The sequence below is a fragment of the Vidua macroura genome, chromosome 11 (genome assembly GCF_024509145.1).
Source record: "Vidua macroura isolate BioBank_ID:100142 chromosome 11, ASM2450914v1, whole genome shotgun sequence".
Taxonomy (NCBI): domain Eukaryota; kingdom Metazoa; phylum Chordata; class Aves; order Passeriformes; family Viduidae; genus Vidua; species Vidua macroura.
In genome coordinates, this window is record NC_071581.1 from 16,578,458 (window position 1) to 16,595,753 (window position 17,296).

Genomic DNA, 17,296 nt, shown 5'->3' on the forward strand with positions numbered 1-17,296 from the left:
CGGGTGAGCCGGGCGGCTCTGGCCGGGGTTTGCTGCCGCTCGGACACCCCGCCGTGCGGTTGGGGCAGGTCCCACTAGATGGCACAAGGATCGCAGGAATGGTCCCCGATCGGGAACATGCGCAGGGACGGCCGGTGGCGATGCGGGACCGCGGCGGGGCCGGTGAGCGGTGCCGAAGTGCCCCCTGACAAATGGGAGGGGACCTCTGAGCCCCCTTGAGGAGCTGCCACTGCGCATCTCTCAAGGCACGGTCAAAAGCGGGAGATCTCCGGTTACATCCCCCAGTCCGTTTGGTGCCATCACGGCTGCAGGTTGGCAGGAGTGGCTGTAAGGCTGTGGCATCCCAAAAACACCCGGACCCTGGGTTTTCAACCACGACAGCATCACACTAGAGGCCCTCCCTCTCGCCCCAAATCCAGCGCAGGGATGGAGCCCACCTGCAGCCCTGGGGCAGCAGGAAAATGGGTGAGCAGGGCTTTGTCTTGGCATCGGGCAGACGAGTTTGGGTGGAGGAGAGGATGGGAAGTGAGTAAGTGAACTGATACTCGGCTTTCCTCCCGCTCTCACTGAGGAAGGCAGACGCCAAGCAGAGCTCCTCAAGGTGACCAAACACTTTCGGAGTTGAAGCAATCCAGCCTGTGGAAATAAATAGCCAGGACAAATTGCAGTGATTAAATCCATCAGTTGGGGGCAGCGAGTCGGTCCTGAACCCATGGTGCATCCACATAAACCAGACATCACCTGGAAATGTTACCGGGGTTTTTCCTCTCCTGATGCCTGAGGTTTTGGAGCTGGACATCCCACTCTGCCTGCTGGAATGCAGCCCAGCATCGCAGCATGGCAAATCCGCCCGTGGTGACATCAGGGTCCCCACCGCGCCCACGCTTGTACCTGCAGGGTGAGCGAGGGAGGTGCCATTAGCTTGTGCTGCCCGTTTCTGGCCCGGTGGCAGGGGACCGGGCACGACCGGTCACGCTGCCCATCTCTGTCGAGTGACGTTTCCCTTTCTGGCTCCTTCCCGCTTCTGGACAGCAAAGGAAGCCTCTGGCTGTTGTTCTTTGTTCCAGGCACAAAGGGCAGCCAGCGCCGCCGCGTTCCCGTCAGGGCTGCCGGCATCCCGGACAAAGGCCCGTCCCGCCGGGGCTCTGTGTCCCCTCCCTGCAGCCCGCCGGGCCCCGCGGTGCCCCCGGCTCCCAGGTCGCCGCGCGGGGATGAGCTGTGCATGGCTCACCGCTCCGGCGGTGACTTCAGCTATTCACTGAGAGGCCTGCGGCTTTGGTGAGGTGCCAAGTGCCCGACTTTCCCCCATGAGCCCCACCGTGGGAGAGTCACATCCCAGCGCTTTGCGTGCCCCTTCTCCCCATCTCCAGATTTCGGGGTTTGTGGTGTGAGTCACTCTGGCTGCCGGCGCCTGCACACATCCACCTTGCTCCGGTATCCGGTGGCGCTTGGAAAGCAATCACTCAGTGGTTGCCTCCTGGCAGCGGGAACACGGCATCCCTGGGTGGTCCCCAGGGAGCTACACCTTTTGGGGACTGGTGGGACATGCTGGTTCTTGGGTGGCTGAGCCCACTGCTGGTGCCCAGGGCTCACCCTTTTCCCACCCTGCCACACCAGGAGCAGGTTTGAAGCACTCCCCAGGGCCCCAAGAAGCACGAGTTGGGATCAAGCCTCCCACCCCACCAGTGCCACGGGGCCAGGGCTGGCTCCATCCAACACCTGGGCATGGGCATGAGAAGGCCTGGCCCCTGTAATCTTCTCAAGGAGAAATGGTGCAATTTCTGGGCACCTTACCTGGCAGGAGGCCAGGGCTCGGCTGCTGGAGGGGTTGTACCATCTTTTTCTGCCCAGCAGAGGAAGGTTGGTGGCACCACGGTGCCTTCAGGCTTCAGAGCCAGCCTTGGCTCCAGGAGTAAAGCTGTGGAATTACAGCAAACGCTACAGATTTTGGGAAAACAACCAGCCAGGAAAGACACTAAATCCACATGAGAAATGGAAGGTTTGGAGAAGACCTTGGCTCCATTTTGGGATCTGCTTTTGGGACTTGTCTGCTGGAGAGCTGATGAGCCTAGTTAGTGCATCCCATGGGAGCATCCTCACCTGGTGCTTGTGCAGACACCCGCAGGGACCAATTTTCCCCCAGACTTCCCTGACATCATCGGGGGTTTATTTGCAAAGCCGAGCCTAAACAAATAATCCGGGTTTGTTGCTGTGCCTACGGGTTCGGGTTTTACTGCCCTGGCACCTGTTGTGTCGCTGTTATCGTTGAGGGAGAAATCCCGACGTGGGGTGGGGTGGACCCGCCTCCCCACCGGATGTTTTTCCAGGAGGAAGGCTGAGGGAGGTGGAGCAGCAGCAAAGGGGGAGCAGGAGCACCCACGGCCGCTCAAATGCAGCTGAGGCGCTCCCCTGGGATCACCACCCTCCGAGATTCCCAAGGCTGTCCCAAAGCTCACCAGATTTGGATGAGAGATCTAGGGGCATCCCCTCCCACCAGCCCCCTTCTGCTTCCTCATCCTCATCCTCCTCCATCCACCGCAGCTGGGCTGAGCCCTGTTTATGGTGGCATTTTGCTGGGAACAGCCAAGAGGCTTTGAGTGGGTCTGGGCACCCTGGCAGCGCTGGGCAGGGGGGCTGGCAGCACCTGGCAGGGGGGCTGGCACAGCCCTCGGCTGCAGACGGCGCCAGGGCTCCCCTGCCCACGCTTGTCTCCCTTGTTTGGCAGCAGCCTGGTGCGACGTGCCCTCTCCTGCCGGAGTCTGCCCATCCCCTCGCCACGCCGCCGTGATCTGCTGGCACGCTGCCTCCCGCCCGCCGCCGCAGCCTTGAGGAGCTTTTAGGAAGATTTAGGGCTTTTAGAGGATTTTGGAAGTCTACGGGCTCTTTTGGAGCTTTTAGAGCTTTTAGGAAAATGAAAAGGGTTTAGGAACTTTAGGGCTTTTTGGGAAGTTTTGGGGATTTTAGGAACTTTTAAGATGTTTAGAAACTCTTAGGGCTTTTAGTAATTTTTAGGGCTTTTAGGAACTTCAAGGATATTCAGGAACTTTTAGGGCTTATGGGGTTTGAGGGCTTTTAGGATGTTGTAGGGTTTTCGGGACATTTTAGGGCTTTAGGAGCTTTCAGGATCTTTTAGGACTTTCAGGAACTTTCGGCATATTTAGGAACTTTAATGGATTTAGGAGCTCTTAGGACTCTTAAGAAGTTGTAGGGCTTTCATAGGAATTCCCCAGTTTAAGCAATAAACCCTTATCGGGCCGAGCCCAAGGGCAAATGTCCCTTCCAAGAGACAACACAAGGATTTCCTCCCTCTTCGTGCTCAGGCAGTGTCTTTGAAGGTCTTGTCGATTTACAGATAATCCCGACAACACCAGCAAGTGCAGGCGTTGACCTAAAAATAACTCCTGATAGCATGGAATGCAGACAAAAGACTCTTTGTTCCACGAACAGCAGCAAAAAGTCCTTTCCTCGCTGGTCCGAGGGGTCTGCACCTAATTCCCCTCTCCAGGAGAGCCTAATCCTGGGTTTAGCTGAGTTATTCCCGGGAGGTGGATTTATGGCGTTTCTCCAAGGAGCCGGTCGGGATGACCCGCAGTGGGAGGCTTGGCTCACCGCGATGCTCCCGCGGCTCTGGCTGCTTGAGCGTGCGTTTCAGAGCTCGCCCAGCTCCCCGAGGCGTGGGGACGGCCGGACTTCAAAGGCAGCTCTGTTAGCCATGGTCCGGCCGCTTTAGCCATGGTCCGGCCACGTGAGCCGCTTCCCATGGGAACCTTGTCCCGTGGCAGCCAGGGAAACCGGGGGCTTGGAGCTGGAAATTAAACCAAGCAGTGGGATGATGCAAACAAAGCGGGATGTCCTCTGCTCCAGGGATCTCAAAGCAGCCGTGGCACCTGTGGTGGCACAATCCTTGTGGATCAAGGTCCATCACCTTTCCGGCTGGAGCGGGAAGTTGTTTCCACCCTTCCCCCTGCAGAAAGAAAAGTCTCATTCAAGCCATTGAAAATATCTGCAAGAGCAACTATTTACCCAGGGCACTTGCCGGAGCTCTCCCCCCCCCCCGCCCTGCTCCCTGCGCTCCCTGCGTCTCGGCTTTCCCCAGCCCGGCTGTTTCCCGGAGCACACACAAAGGGCTGGGTGCAGGCGCTGCTTGGCAGCGGCTTTACCCGCTCCACCAGCGCTGCCTCGACGCTTCCAGCCCCAGCTCCCACTGGGGGCCAGGGTGCCCATCTCCAGCCTTGGGGTGGGTGGTGAAGGCGCTGTGGTCGCATGCAGGCTCTACAGCCCACATCCCAGCCCACCTGCTCCAGGGGAGTGCTGTGTATCCCTCTCCTGGGATCTGGGCTCCTTGCCCTGCTCCTTTCCTCCCTCACACCCTGCGGGGAGCGGGACAGGGGTCACCGGGACGCTCCGTCCCCGCTGCTTTCCCATTAATTGTTATTTTTTAATCCCGTTGGCAGTCAGGCGTGCAGCCCGCTGGCTCCGGCTCCTCCGGCCCGGCCCACCGCTGGACGCCCGCCAGCCCGCAGCTGAAGGGCGGCGGGACACGGCACGCCCGGCTGTCCCCAGCCGAGGTCCCCCAGCCCATCGTGGTGCCGGTGCCGGTGCCGGCCGGGCGGGGGGACGCAGCCCGGTGCTCCCAGCCCGGGGCTCGCTGGGCAGGTGCCGTGACCGTGGGCAGTGGCCCCGCAGCCCCGCAGCGATCTCGGAGGTTGTCGCCGGGGGACGGGGTGGGGCCGCTGGTCCCGGGATACCGCTCTGAGCCGAGCCGGGCTGCGAGGTGCTGAGCCGTGCCGTGCCGAGCTGAACCGAACCGGGCCGAGCAGAACCGGGCAGGTGCCGTGACCGACGGCGGTGACCCCGCGGCTCCCGCAGAGATCGCGGGGGTCTCGGAGGGGTCGCTGCGGGGGGAACAGTCCCGGTACCGCCCCGCTGAGTCACCGCCCGCCGGCGGGACGGGGCGGGGCGCTGCTCCGGGCACCGCGCTGAGCGAGCCGGGCTGCGAGGTGTGGAGTGGTGCCGAGCCGAGCCGTGCTGAGCCGTGCCAGCCCAGCCGAGCGGAGCCGGGCGGTGCCGGGCCGTGCCGTGCCGAGCCCGCCCCGACTCCAGGTATGGGAACAACGGGGAGCGGTTGAGCCGGGGACGAGGGAGGATCGGGGAGCCCGATGTCCCCCGCGGGGGTCCCGGAGGCCGCGTTGAGGAGCGTTTGTCCGGCACCGAGAGCCGAGGGGATGCTGCGGCACTCCGGGCGGGATAAGAGTGAATAAGGTGGGCGTCAGCCGGGGCTGGGGCAGCCCAGGGGGCTGGGGGGCTCCGCGCGGACGGTGGCACCGGGCAGCGCCTCGGCTTGCTCGGGCAGGGAGCAGCCTGGAGGGATGGAGCGGAGGGGTCTCTATGGGGGGCTTGAGCAGCACCCCGGGCCGGGTGCGGGGGCTCGGCGGTGGGTGTGATGCGTCCGGCTGCGCAGGGCCCGGGGATTCTGCTCGTGGCCGCGGTGCCAGTTATCCGTGAAACCAACCTTCATCCCTGCTCCATGGGACTCGCACTCGCCTGCCCCGGAGCCAGGCTGGATTCCTGGGCCATGGAGCCACAAAGACCCCTGAGCTGTCCGGGACCGGCTGCTCAGGGCTGCTGCCAGCGGCACAGATGAGCCCCACGAAGCCCCAGCCGTCGGCTGGTGTGTGGCCATTGCTTGCCACTTTATGGGAACCACCAGCACACCCCATTCCTTCCTCTCCTCTCTCCCGACGGAGGGTGCAGCATCCCGTGGGATCGCTGGCATGTCTCAACAGGGTGATCTCCCTTCCCTAAAATGCCTTTTGGGGGGATTCCTCCTGCAACATCCCAGTTTGCTGCTGCCGGTCCTGGCATGTCGATGCGGGATATGGGATGCAGGATGCTTTGGGGTGGTCTCTACCCACTGTCTGTGCTGCCCCTCCAGAGAGATCAGTAAAACTCAGTGAGACCAGCTGGAGAATTGAAATGAAGTCTCCTGGAATAACCTCCTGGCAGCAAGTCCGAATGGCTGTTCTGGAGGGAAGGCAGCCAAAGCTCATTTCATGGTCTGAGGGCTGCAGTAACCCTCCCACCACCCCCCCCCCCCACAAGCTCCACCACCAGCGGGGAGCCAGGAGTGTTTCGGAGATGGAGGGGGGGCAAATCCTTTGAGCCTGGGACTGCAGCCACAGTGGGGTTTGCCGTGTCCCTTGCTGGATTCACAGCTCCCATGTGAATTAAGCCAAGGACTGAAAATGCTGCATACTTGGTTGCAGTCCAACTCTTAATCCTGCGGCCTGGGGGCTGCTATTTGCAGAGTAACAGGTTTGCAAGCAACTGTGTGCTGCCTGAAGGGGATCCCTGGGGCTGGCCATCCCTGCACCTTGCGGTGGCACCCGTGGGTGCAGGGTCAGGGCTGTGTGGTTTACAGACAGCAGGCTGGGTCGCTCCCAGCGTGCCAATGTCTGCATGGGACCAGCTGGGCACAGCCTGCCGGCGCCTGTTTTTCAGGAGTTCTTGGACTCACCAACTCCTTTCCCATCAGCTCACCCGACAGCTGGGGTTTGGCAGGACTGCGGGAGGCCCACAGTCTGTTACCTGGCTCCTTGGGTGCTGCAGACTTTGCCCTCACTAGGCTCCAGCACCTTGTTTTCTGTGCTAAATACCTGGGAACCTGATTTGGGGTGGTCCTGAGCTACTTTGCACTGCTCTGCCCCTCCCTTCCCTGGCACCTGCAGCACAGGCAGGCAATGAGGACCTTGTCATGTCAATGGGGATAAGACCTGGGAGTGGACAGGGTGTTTTGGCAGCCATTTGAAACCCAAGGGAGTGGTTAGAAGGGGGATGTGCAGGAGGAGAAATGGGGTTTCTTTCAAAGAAGACTGTGGTGGGAGTGTGTGGCAGGGCCAATTGTCTGTACCCCTGTGGCCAGAGATGTCCTTGCACTGCGTTGTCACTGTGTCACGTCAGCCTCTGTCCAGTGTAGGTGTGCCTGCTCCTTTGCAGAGTGTGTGTGGCTGCTGCTAAAGCCACAAGGCTTCGCGTGCCGCTGAGCCAGGTGTCGTGTTGCCCTGGCACTGGAGGAAGTGCTGGGTTAGTTCACTGTGATACTTCTGTTTGTGGTGTTTTTTAGGAAATGGAAATTTTAAAAAACGTTTTGAATGTCAAGACCCAGCTCTAAGCAAACGCTCTGTCTCAGGAGCCCCAGGCACTGGCAGGCGCCTGTGCCAGCCTCCCCTTGGTTCTCCCCACGCCTTTGTGGGAAGGGACGGCTGCCAGTGGCTGGCAAAGAACAGATCTGGCAGGGAGTTGTGCTGTTCTCGTGGGAATCACCATCAGATCTGGTTTCATCCTGTTGGCAAGACTCATCTTGAAGGTGCTGGGTGTTCTGTGCAGTGCCATGGCCCGGGAAAAGCTGCAGCACCCCGTGGCACAGCTTGGCACCGCCAGGCTGCTGGCACAGTGCAGCTGCCCCTCGACTCCTTGGGCCTTAGCCAACGTGCCCAGTCGGCCCGGCCGCCCACCGGTGCCGGGAATCACATGCCAGTGCCATGAATAACGCGTGGCCGGCCCTGCGGGCACGCACCACTGCCCAAGGACAAGGGCACTTTGTGAAGCTCTCAGATACTGACACTGGGGCATCCCTTTGCAGGGGGACCCCCATCCTTGGACAGCTCCAGACTCAGGGGACATTGTTTTTGGTCCCTATGATAAGGGGCTGGTTGTGCAAAGCTGTTTTGCATCTCCGGGAGCCCGTCCTGGCTTGCCTCTCTGTGCCCCGGTTTCCTCATCATGCTGCTGAGTCCCTGCCTGAGTCACCAACTGTGGTGACGAGCTCCAGGCTCATTCACATCTCGAGGAACAGAGCGTCACTTTCCTAACGGACCTGGAAGGAAAACAGATAAAAGCTCCTGGATCTCCCTGCTTCTGGTGTTTGTTTGAGTCATCAGAGTATCTTCCCTGTTTCTTGGGAAAAACGTCATATCCAAAAGCCACATGCCACCTCCAAAAACTTAAATGCCTGCTGCCAAGTCACCCAGAAAGCAGTAAGGTGGAAGTAAACACCAGGCTTTTTGTTTGTGGGGTTTTTAGTCTTTTTTTTCCCCTCATTCACCTAAGGTTTAGAGACCTCAATATAATGCTTTAGCTTTTCTTTCCAAGACCACTATCTTAATGTTGATGGGAAGATAAGAATTAGTGCCCGGGAATAAGCCTCCCTCTCTGCTGATAAGGGAACCTGCTCCAAGCTGTGCAGCCCTGGCAGAGTGTCTGCCACCTCTTTGTACATAATCTGGTTGATTTTGAGGCCAAGCCAGGAATTTTTCCCCACTGCCATCTGGGTATGGGAAGATGACGAGGCAAGATTCAGCCCTGACGAGAACTCAGCCCATCCGGCTACCTTTGCTGTGCTCATTGCCAGCGTGGATGGAAGCCGTGGTTTCTCACTGTGAAACCATTTTCAGGGGATTTTCTCTTGCTATTGTTTAGCTCAGGAAACGGCAATCAGAGTCGGGGTGAGCGGGACTATACAGGGCTCGGAGGGGAAATACCGGCTCCCCCACCCTCTTTCCCACAGGGATTTCTGGTCCCAGTTGAGTAACGGCTGAAAGGAGCTGATCCTCTCCTCCAACCATCCCAATAAAACCTTAAAAATGTCAGCATAGTGGGATGGGCTGAAGCCTCATTAGGATTCAGCATTCCCCATCCAGAGGCAATGCTTTATTGGCCTGCCAGCTCTGTGCTGCCTCAACATGGTTGGTATTCACGTGAAGCTCCATTGCTTTTAAGTGATCCAGGTGTTTTCCATCACCAACAGCATTTTGCCACCCCAGGTCCGTGGTTTTTGGATATATGTGTGAGATTCCTAAGTGTGTGGCAAGGCACTGGGGTGCCAGCCCCATCCAAATCCATTTACTCCTGCCAAGTCATGCCTGTGCCATCCCTCCCAGTTCACACTGGGAGACCTCGTTAGTGTCACTTAGTTACAGCCACGGCAGCAGGTTAATTAACAACCCGAAACCCCGTCTTCTGATGATAAATTACCACAAAAAACAGAGTCTTCTGATGATAAATTACCACAAGAAACAGACGGGGAAGGATGCAGAGTGGGCTGTACACCCGTGCAGGATGTGTTCTGGCTAGAGAAACTTCCAGACAAAGCCTGTGCTGGTGAGAGAAATCTGCTAATGAACTGTTAAGCATCTGATGACCCTTAAGCATCTGGGAGAGCTCATAAGCCTTTGCAGGTGATTCTGGTTGGTGCCCTGGCACCAACTCACAGCAAACAAACCAGGACTTGACTGCTTGGTGGGTTTTGAGGGGGTGTTTGAGAGCAGTGCAGGAGTGGGGTGCAGCAGTGGCCAACGGTGCTGGCTTCACTTTGTGCATTGACAAGTGTTGGGCTGGGCCAGCTGCTCTGGCAGCCCCACCAATGCTGTCCCACTCTGGGGGGGCTTCTGCTGGTTGCCAGACCCTGGCAGGGTGTGTCCCATGGTTGAAGTGACAGCAAGGCGAGGAGGAGGTGACACTTGGTCAGTTTGTGGCCTGGGGCAGGCAGAAAGCACAAGAAGGCTGCATGTGCGAAGGCTGTGGCTGGGTGAGCACAGGGGTGTGGTAGCACTTGAGGGTGCTCAGTGCTGGCCTGGGTGTGGATCACAGAAGCCCTTTCTCGTGCGAAGACGAAGAAGAGGGTGGTGGAGGAGAGTTCTAGATGAAGGGATGGGCAAAGGGGCTGTGCAGGATGTGGCACAGGTGGTTGTGAGCAGCAGATTTGGTCAGCCATGGCTGCTGTGCTGGCGATGTTCCTGGGAGAGCCTGTTTCTGCAGGCTGAAATGATGGAGTGGTTTGCAATGTGCCCAGCTCCTCAGCTAATCTGCAGGAGCTGAAAGCATCCAATGAAATAATTTCAGGGCTGGCAAATTAGGAAACCACAGTTTCCTTCTGTTCCTATCATTTATGATAACAAGTCAGGGCGTTAACTGAGATGTGGAGCTGAGAACGGAAGAGGGGACCCCTCCTTCGGTTGGAGTGGTGGGGCACCCTCTCCATGCTAAGAGCTCAGGGGCTTCCAGCCTCTGCCATCCTTCCAACCCACAGCCAGCTTCGATGCCCAGTGGTCCTGGCTCCTCCTGGAGGCAGAGGCAACAGGGAGCTGGCTGTGACACCAGCTGGTGTCCCACTTGCACAGCCTTTGCTCTCCATCCCTGTCCTCATGGCACGGGGGATACTCAAATACTCATGTTGCCCCTCCCCTTTGTACCTTTTCAGGCTCTGCTGTCTCCTTGAAGGCCAAGCCAAAGTAGAGAGCTGCCCGGGATGAAGGTCCTCTTCCTGCTCCTCCTCTTCCTCCACCAAGGTAGACTGTCCAGCCTTGGGATGGTGATCTGGGTTTGGGCTGCTGGGAGTAACTGGCAGCACCAAAACATTGGCTGGGGGACACCATGAGATGTATGCAACCAAAGCTTCCACAGAAGTAAAACATCTCATAGGATGATGTGCCTCTGGTGGTTCTCCTGGGCAGAATGTGTCCTTTCCAGGGAAAGGAGATAGCCTCCATCCATCCTTCTGGGAATGGACAGGTCCTTTTTCAGTGTCTGCTGATGTGGGTGGTGGCACATGGGAGAGAGTGTCCCTGAAAGACAGGAGGTCCTGCTGCCCAGAGGGCCCTGGCAGATCCTTGCAGCATGGCTGTGACACTGGTGACGTGGCTGGTGTCACTCAGCCTGTAGGACAGGGCTGGGATAACTGGGGTGGAGAGCCTGGCGTGCCACGTGTGACAGCTGCTGCAGGGCTGCAGTGTTTGCAGGGCTGGCTGTCCCTGCAGCTGATCCGCTGTCTCTGTGTGCTTGTACAATGCAGGGGTGGGAGCCAATGGCCACAGGAAAGAGGATTTTCGTTTCTGTGGTGACCGAAACCAGACCCAGAGGAGCTCTGTCATCTACGAGTACAGCCCCACCAACATCTCCATCGAGAACACGGCCCAGGCACTGATAATAAAAGGGCCTGTTTTGCCAAACAGGGGAAACTCTTACTACAGTTACAGCTTGGCCCCCACCTTGGGCAGGTACCGCTTCTGCATCTACTGGTTTGAGTCCAACAGGACCCTGCAGCTGGTGTATGGGAAGAACAAGATCTCCCTGGGTGGGAACTCATCCAGCAGCATCCCCCTGGGACAGGAGAGTCAGAATACTGAAAGAACCAGAGCCGACATCTTCAATGTGTCCTATATCATAAAGGGCGGGAAGAACACCTCCCTGGATGCTAATGCTGTTTACGTCTTCCCTGGTAAATGCAATTTAATGCCATTTTAAGGAAATTAAAGGGTTGTTTAGTCCTCAGCCTGTTCCCTAGTCATCATCAGAGCACTGGTTGTTTCCCAGTGTATGGTTTAGCCTGCAGATATGAAGATAGGTGATTGAAGGGGATGTAGGTTTTCTTGAAGCAGCCCAAAGACAGGCCTGGTACCCAGCATGCCTAAAGGTGGAGATTTTTGAAATGCTGCCTAAAATCCCAGAAAACGGAGGTCTTTGCAGTGGTTTCTCAGGGTCCAGTCTACACCATGAAGTCCACATGACCTCAGTGGGAGCTGAGTTGTGGGTGGCAGGAAAGCCCTGTGGGTTGGGGTCACTATCAGCTTTCTCAGTTTGGGATCACCTTGAAGCTCTCTGCTTTCTGTTCCCACCAGGGCTCTGCCAGTTAGTCTGGGGCATAAGGAAGCAAATTCTGCCCTTGCATTTCATGGCATTTCCTTTCCACCAGCCTCTCCAGGGAGCATGCCTGTCTGGAAGCAGGATGTGGAGAAGCAGCTCACCTCCTTGGACAACCTCATTGCCCAGCCCCTGGCAGCAGCCACGGGAGCCACGGAGCGGCAGAGGCTCCGGCAGTGAGTTCCCAGCTCGCCCCACTCCTGCTGCTGCCGATGCATGCCTGCTGCATCCAGCTCACTGTGCCCCTTCCCCAACAGCAAACTTGGGGAGCTGGAGAAGATGCTGGCCAAGGTGGAGCTGGAAGGGCAGAACCAGACCTTTGGGGAGGCCACTGTGCACGCCACCGTCCTGAGGGTCCAGCCCAGCCCGACTCCTCAGCACCTGACCTTTGCTCCCCAGAGAGAGGTGGGTCCTGGAAAGTCTGCCCTAGTGCTCTTGGCCCATCATGCTCTCTCTCAACCTCTTTTCTGATGAGTCTTTCTTGGCAGGAGAGTGGAGAGGTCCAGAGATTCACGGTGGACCTGCCAAGCAGCCTGTTCATGATGGTGAAGGAGAGGGAGGAGGTGGTGGAGCACAGGGTGCTCCTCATGGACATCAACAGGCAGACCATGTTCCAGGTAATGCCCCCGTGAATGGCATGCTGGGTGTCCCGTGGTACTGGGCTGCAGGGGTGCCACCAGACCAGGGTGCTGGTGCTCACTGGGGGAAGATGCTTCAAAGATGAGCTACAAGCTTGATGGGTAAAGATGGGATCTTCTTCTTGGGCACTCTCCTCTGCTTCACACTTGGCTGCTCTCCCTGCCCACACTGCCACTGCCTCCTCTTCTCCAACAGGATGAAAACAGCAGCCACGTGCTGGGTGACAAGGTAGTCAGCATCTCCCTGGTGGACACAGTGGTGGCCAACCTCTCCGACCCAGTGGTCCTCACTTTCTTCCATGACCAGCTGCCGGTAGGTGGGGAAACAGCCTCACAGAACCTGATCCCACCAGCAATGGAGAGGGAAGGAGGGCTCAGCCCCTGCCAGCTTAGGGTGGGGTCACAATCCAGCAGGTTCGTGCCCATGGCCTGCCTGTGCACGGTCTGCTGTGTCTTCTGGGGCTGTATCACAATCATGGCTTGACTGTGTGCACTGGTGGTAGCACTGCCTTCCCCTCTCCAGGAGATGCCTCATGGCAGATGCGTCACATCCAGCACTGTCACCAAGGCTGTGGCACACTGTGTTAGCAGGCCCTTGGCTCATTCATGGCTCTGTCAGGTGCCTGCTCAAAGCTGAACTCTTTGTTTGGAAAAGAAGATCTGGAAGGAGGTATCTGCTCCATCAGTTGTTAACAGAGCCCGGAGCCCATTCCCATCATGGGTGGAGTCTGGTTTATCCAAGTTGTAATTTGTCTCCTGAGACCATCTTGTCTCCTGCCCCGTGTTGTCCCCTATCAAAAGTGCTGGGCAGGCAACAAACCCACAGCTGCATCCTGACCAGGGCCTGTGGTTTTGTCGTTGCAGAGGAACGTGACCCCACTGTGTGTCTTCTGGCAGGAGGACACCTCCGGTGAGTGTCCCTGCCCTTGGGTGTGAAGTCAGGCCCTTTTCCCAAGGTAGCACAGCCCCACCAGCAGGGTGAAGGTTGCTCTGCACCTCCCTTCCTCACTCCATCTCCGTAAGCCATTCCCACAGAGTTGATGTCAGTTTTTTTCCCTCCAGAGCTAACCTAAGAGCTTTCCCCTTCCCTAGGGATGGCTTCCTGTGCTGAGGGGGCTATTTGAGTACATGTGCTTGGCCTGGGACAAGCTGGGACCCCCCACTCTTGTTCTCCCTCTTTCCATGGACACCTTGCCCTGTAGATCCTTTAGCTCATGGCAGAGGTTCCTGCTGCTCACCAGATGCTCTCCCTTTCTCTTGCACAGCCAGTTCTGGGAGCTGGGACAGCTATGGGTGTACCACGGTGACAGGGAGCAGCCAGACAGAGTGCAGGTGCAACCACCTCACCTACTTTGCTGTGCTCATGGTGGGTAGCACCTTCCCTCAGATCCCTCACATAATTCCCAGTGGTGCTCTTCCTCACCATCTCTCATTCCTCCTCTTCCTCAGGTATCCTCTCCAGAGATCACCTCTGTGCACAGGGATTACCTGAGTATCATAACCTACATTGGCTGCCTGATCTCGGCTTTGGCATCCATTTGCACCATCTTCTTCCTCTACTTCAGGTACAGTCTGATGGTTCACCCCACGCTCCCTGTCTGTGTCCTGTCCCTGGCCATGAACCCCTGGGTGGGCACAAGCTCTCCAAGCAGTTGGTGGCCTGGATAGAAGCATCATGAAGGAGCCTTGCTTGATGAAAGCAGAGTTCTCCTGTCCAGGATCCATCCTCTTGGACAGGTCTCCTGCAGGGTGCTCAGAAACACCAGCTCTTTTCAATGATTTTGGGAAATCTTCTTGGTTGTTATGGATGCAGCAAGCAGAAGTCTGCAAAGATCTTTTCAAGGACCTGGAGGAGAACATGAGTGTCTTCTCCTGAGTCATGTCACTGATCCTAAGTGGATGATTCAGACCTGAAATCTTAGAATCATAAAAATACTGAATGATTTGGGTTGTAAAGGACTGAAAGATCATTCATTTCCAAAGCCTCTGCCATGGGCAGGGACACCTTGCACTACACCAGCTTGCTCAGAACTCCATGCAACCTGGCCTTGAACAATTCCAGGGATGGGGCATCCACAACTTCTCTTGCCAGCCTGTTCCAGGGCCTCACCACCCTCACAGGGAAGAATTTCTTCTGAACATCTAAACTAAACCTGCCCTCAGATTGAAGCCATTCCCCCTTGTCCTGTCACCCCATGCCCTTTTTCAAAGTCCCTTTCCAGCTCTCTTTAGGCTCTCTTTAGGCACTGGAAGGTGCTTTAAGGTCTCCTTCTCCAGGCTGCACAAACCAAACTCACTCAGCCCATCTCCACAGGAAAAGTGCTTCAGCCCTCTGAGCATCTTCAATGCAGGGTCAGCTGCAGGGGGCTGGACTTGCACGTGGGATGGGTGGTCCCACCTGTGGGCTTGGTCTCAGTCCCTGGCACTACCAAAGAGTCTCCTTGCTCTTCTGCTGGGGCAAGTTGCCCCATGCAGTGCTGTGGGGTGTTGTGGGCACCACTGGTGCTGGCCAGGCACGGTGGTGAGTTCTGCTCCCTTTGGTTCTCCAGAAGCAAACAGCGAGACCAGATCACGAGCATGCACATCCACATGAACCTGCTGGCCGCCATCTTCCTCCTGGACGTCACCTTCCTCATCTCTGAGCACTTGGCTGCCAGCAGCAGTGAGGCCATCTGCAGAGCCGGGGGGCTGTTCCTGCACTTTTCACTCCTGAGCTGCCTCACCTGGATGGGCATTGAGGGCTACAACCTCTACCGGCTTGTGATCGAAGTCTTCAACGCCTACCATGACCACTTCCTCCTCAAGCTCTTCCTGGTTGGCTGGGGTGAGCATGGGGGAGGCAGAGACACGCTGAGGGCACGGGGTGGAGGGGCACTTGGGTAGGTCTTCCCCACTGGATACGATGCCTGGATGGGGATGGAGACACATCTGAGGGGGAGCAGCTGTCAAGAGCCTTGGTGGAGAAGGAGGCTTGAAGGCTGAGAGCAGAAGCTGGTGCTAAAGTAAGGGTGGGTCATCTTGGGGATCATCCAGCAATGAAGACCTGTGAGAGCCACCACTTGGGATCTTTAAATCGTAATAGGATCCTTTCTTTCTGAAAGAAACATCCAGGACAGCCCAGGGCTGGATGCAGGAAGCACCCATGCTTCTTTGCCATGCTCTGGGCTGGAGGTCATGGCAGGAAGATTTTATGATCTTTTATGGTCTAAAGCTCCACATCCCTGGGAGGTCCCAGCTGGGGTCAGCACAGCACCGCTCCCTCCCTGGCTGGGGCTTATGCCAGGTGCCCCTGCTGTGTGTTCCATCCCTGGTTTCCCTTTGGGAGGGAGGTTGGCTTGTGCTCTGTGCAGGGAGAAAGGGCCAGCAAGTCCTTCCAGAAGATCCAAAGGCCAGGGAGTAGGGCAGCCACTTCACTCTGCTCTTTCCACTCAGGACTCCCCTTGTTCTGCGTGGTGATGATCCTCCTGGCTGGCTGGACGAACTACGGCCCCATCTCCATTCCTGTTTATGAATCCATTGATGGCAGAACCACCAACGCAACCATGTAAGCCATGGGAGATGGGTTACCTGGTCTCTGGTCATAGGTAAAGTCAGCTGCCTAAACCTTCACCATGGCCTGGGGCTTTTCTGGGGTTTTGTGCCAGGGGGATCCCCCCCTTCCCTGGGTGCTGGGCTGGCACCACACTTCTGTGCTTTCCCCAGCTCCTCCTTGTGACCCCGTGGGCGGACACAGTGTAACCCTCTGCCCTTTCTCCTCCCTCCAGATGCTGGATCACGAGCCCCCTGATCCATAACACCGTGAACCTGGGTTTCTTCAGCCTGGTGTTCCTCTTTAACTCAGTCATGCTGGGGGCCATGGTACGGGAGATCCTCCGGCAGAACAAAAAAGGTCACAAGCTCAAGCATGTCCTGGCCCTGTTTGGGCTGAGCATCCTGCTGGGCATCCCCTGGGCACTGATCTTCTTCTCCTTCACCTCTGGTGTGTTCTGCCTTGTCTCCCTCTACATCTTCACCATCATCAACTCCCTCCAAGGTGAGCCTGTGACTCTGGGCTCCTCTAAAGAGCACCAGGATTTTCACGGGGTGTTGGTGGGGTGGTGATGGTGTGCAAGAGGAGCTCTGTCAGGTTGGGTGGCTCGCTCTCAGCTGTGGTTTGTTCCTCAAGGGAACTCACCCATGCTTCCTCTCCCCTTGGCCAGGTTTCCTCATCTTCCTCTGGTACTGGACCATGGTGCTGCAGGCGAGGAAGTCCCCTGACTCTCAGAGCAGCTCTGACAGTGCCAAGCTGCAGCCCAGCAGCAGCTGAGCCCCGTGGTGGCCGTGCTGTGCCAGAGCTCCCCATGCCAAGGATGGCCACAAGAAGGACCACACCATCTGCTTTGCTACTGCACTTGCCCTGTAGCGCCACAAGGAGCCCAGGGACCCACAGTGGGGCCAGCTACCCCTGCCTCTGCTGGCCCCCTCCCCAATTTTCTCATCCTGACTGGCTTGGCACCCTTGGGGCAGGAGGGAAGGAGGGAGGGAGGGATGCTTACTTGGGCAGTGGGGGCTGTAAAAAGTGGAAGGGGCAGGGACAGGGTCCCTAGTGCCTTTGATGTCCCCTCCCATGTCCTGAGGCCAGGAGTGATGGGTGGGAAAGGTCCAATTTTCAGCCCTTGCTGATGGTCACCATGAGGGTCCTTCTCCAGGGAAGACGGAATGACTCTGCCCCTGCCACACTCTCAGGCAGCTGAAATAATCTATTTTTGTTATTTTGTTGAATGTCTATTTTTGGGTGATGTAGGAGTTCAGTGAGCATGCCTGCACACCAGACTTGTGCCCATTAAAGTTGTTCCTCTCGGAGTGTGGCTCACTGGGGTCTCTGCTCGGTGCGTTGGCGGGCTCTCTGATGGGATCCATCTCTCATCTGGGTTATCTCATTTCTGGGGCAGGACCCAGCATTTCACCCTGTAGGATCCTGC

The 17,296-nt window shown here is 57.4% G+C and overlaps 1 protein-coding gene across 1 annotated transcript; it reads left to right on the plus strand.

Moving 5' to 3' along the window:
* The first annotated feature begins 4,713 nt into the window (after nucleotides 1-4,713).
* Nucleotides 4,714-17,177, plus strand: LOC128812838 (adhesion G-protein coupled receptor G1-like). The gene is made up of 14 exons (XM_053987493.1): nucleotides 4,714-5,103; nucleotides 10,259-10,346; nucleotides 10,850-11,275; nucleotides 11,750-11,873; nucleotides 11,955-12,102; nucleotides 12,186-12,314; nucleotides 12,532-12,648; nucleotides 13,200-13,245; nucleotides 13,601-13,701; nucleotides 13,785-13,900; nucleotides 14,885-15,159; nucleotides 15,768-15,879; nucleotides 16,100-16,368; nucleotides 16,535-17,177. The coding sequence occupies exons 2-14, from the start codon at nucleotides 10,307-10,309 to the stop codon at nucleotides 16,639-16,641; spliced, it is 2,010 nt and encodes a 669-aa protein (XP_053843468.1). The 5' UTR covers nucleotides 4,714-5,103; nucleotides 10,259-10,306; the 3' UTR covers nucleotides 16,642-17,177.
* Nucleotides 17,178-17,296: the final 119 nt, after the last annotated feature.

Bases quoted from the DNA above. Each gene is read 5' to 3' on its own strand.
- LOC128812838 (XM_053987493.1), top strand. From the start codon at position 10,307: ATGAAGGTCCTCTTCCTGCTCCTCCTCTTCCTCCACCAAG. The intron at 12,103-12,185 runs GTGGGTCCTGGA...CTTTCTTGGCAG, and splicing joins CCTTTGCTCCCCAGAGAGAG to GAGAGTGGAGAGGTCCAGAG. The intron at 13,246-13,600 runs GTGAGTGTCCCT...TCTCTTGCACAG, and splicing joins CTGGCAGGAGGACACCTCCG to CCAGTTCTGGGAGCTGGGAC.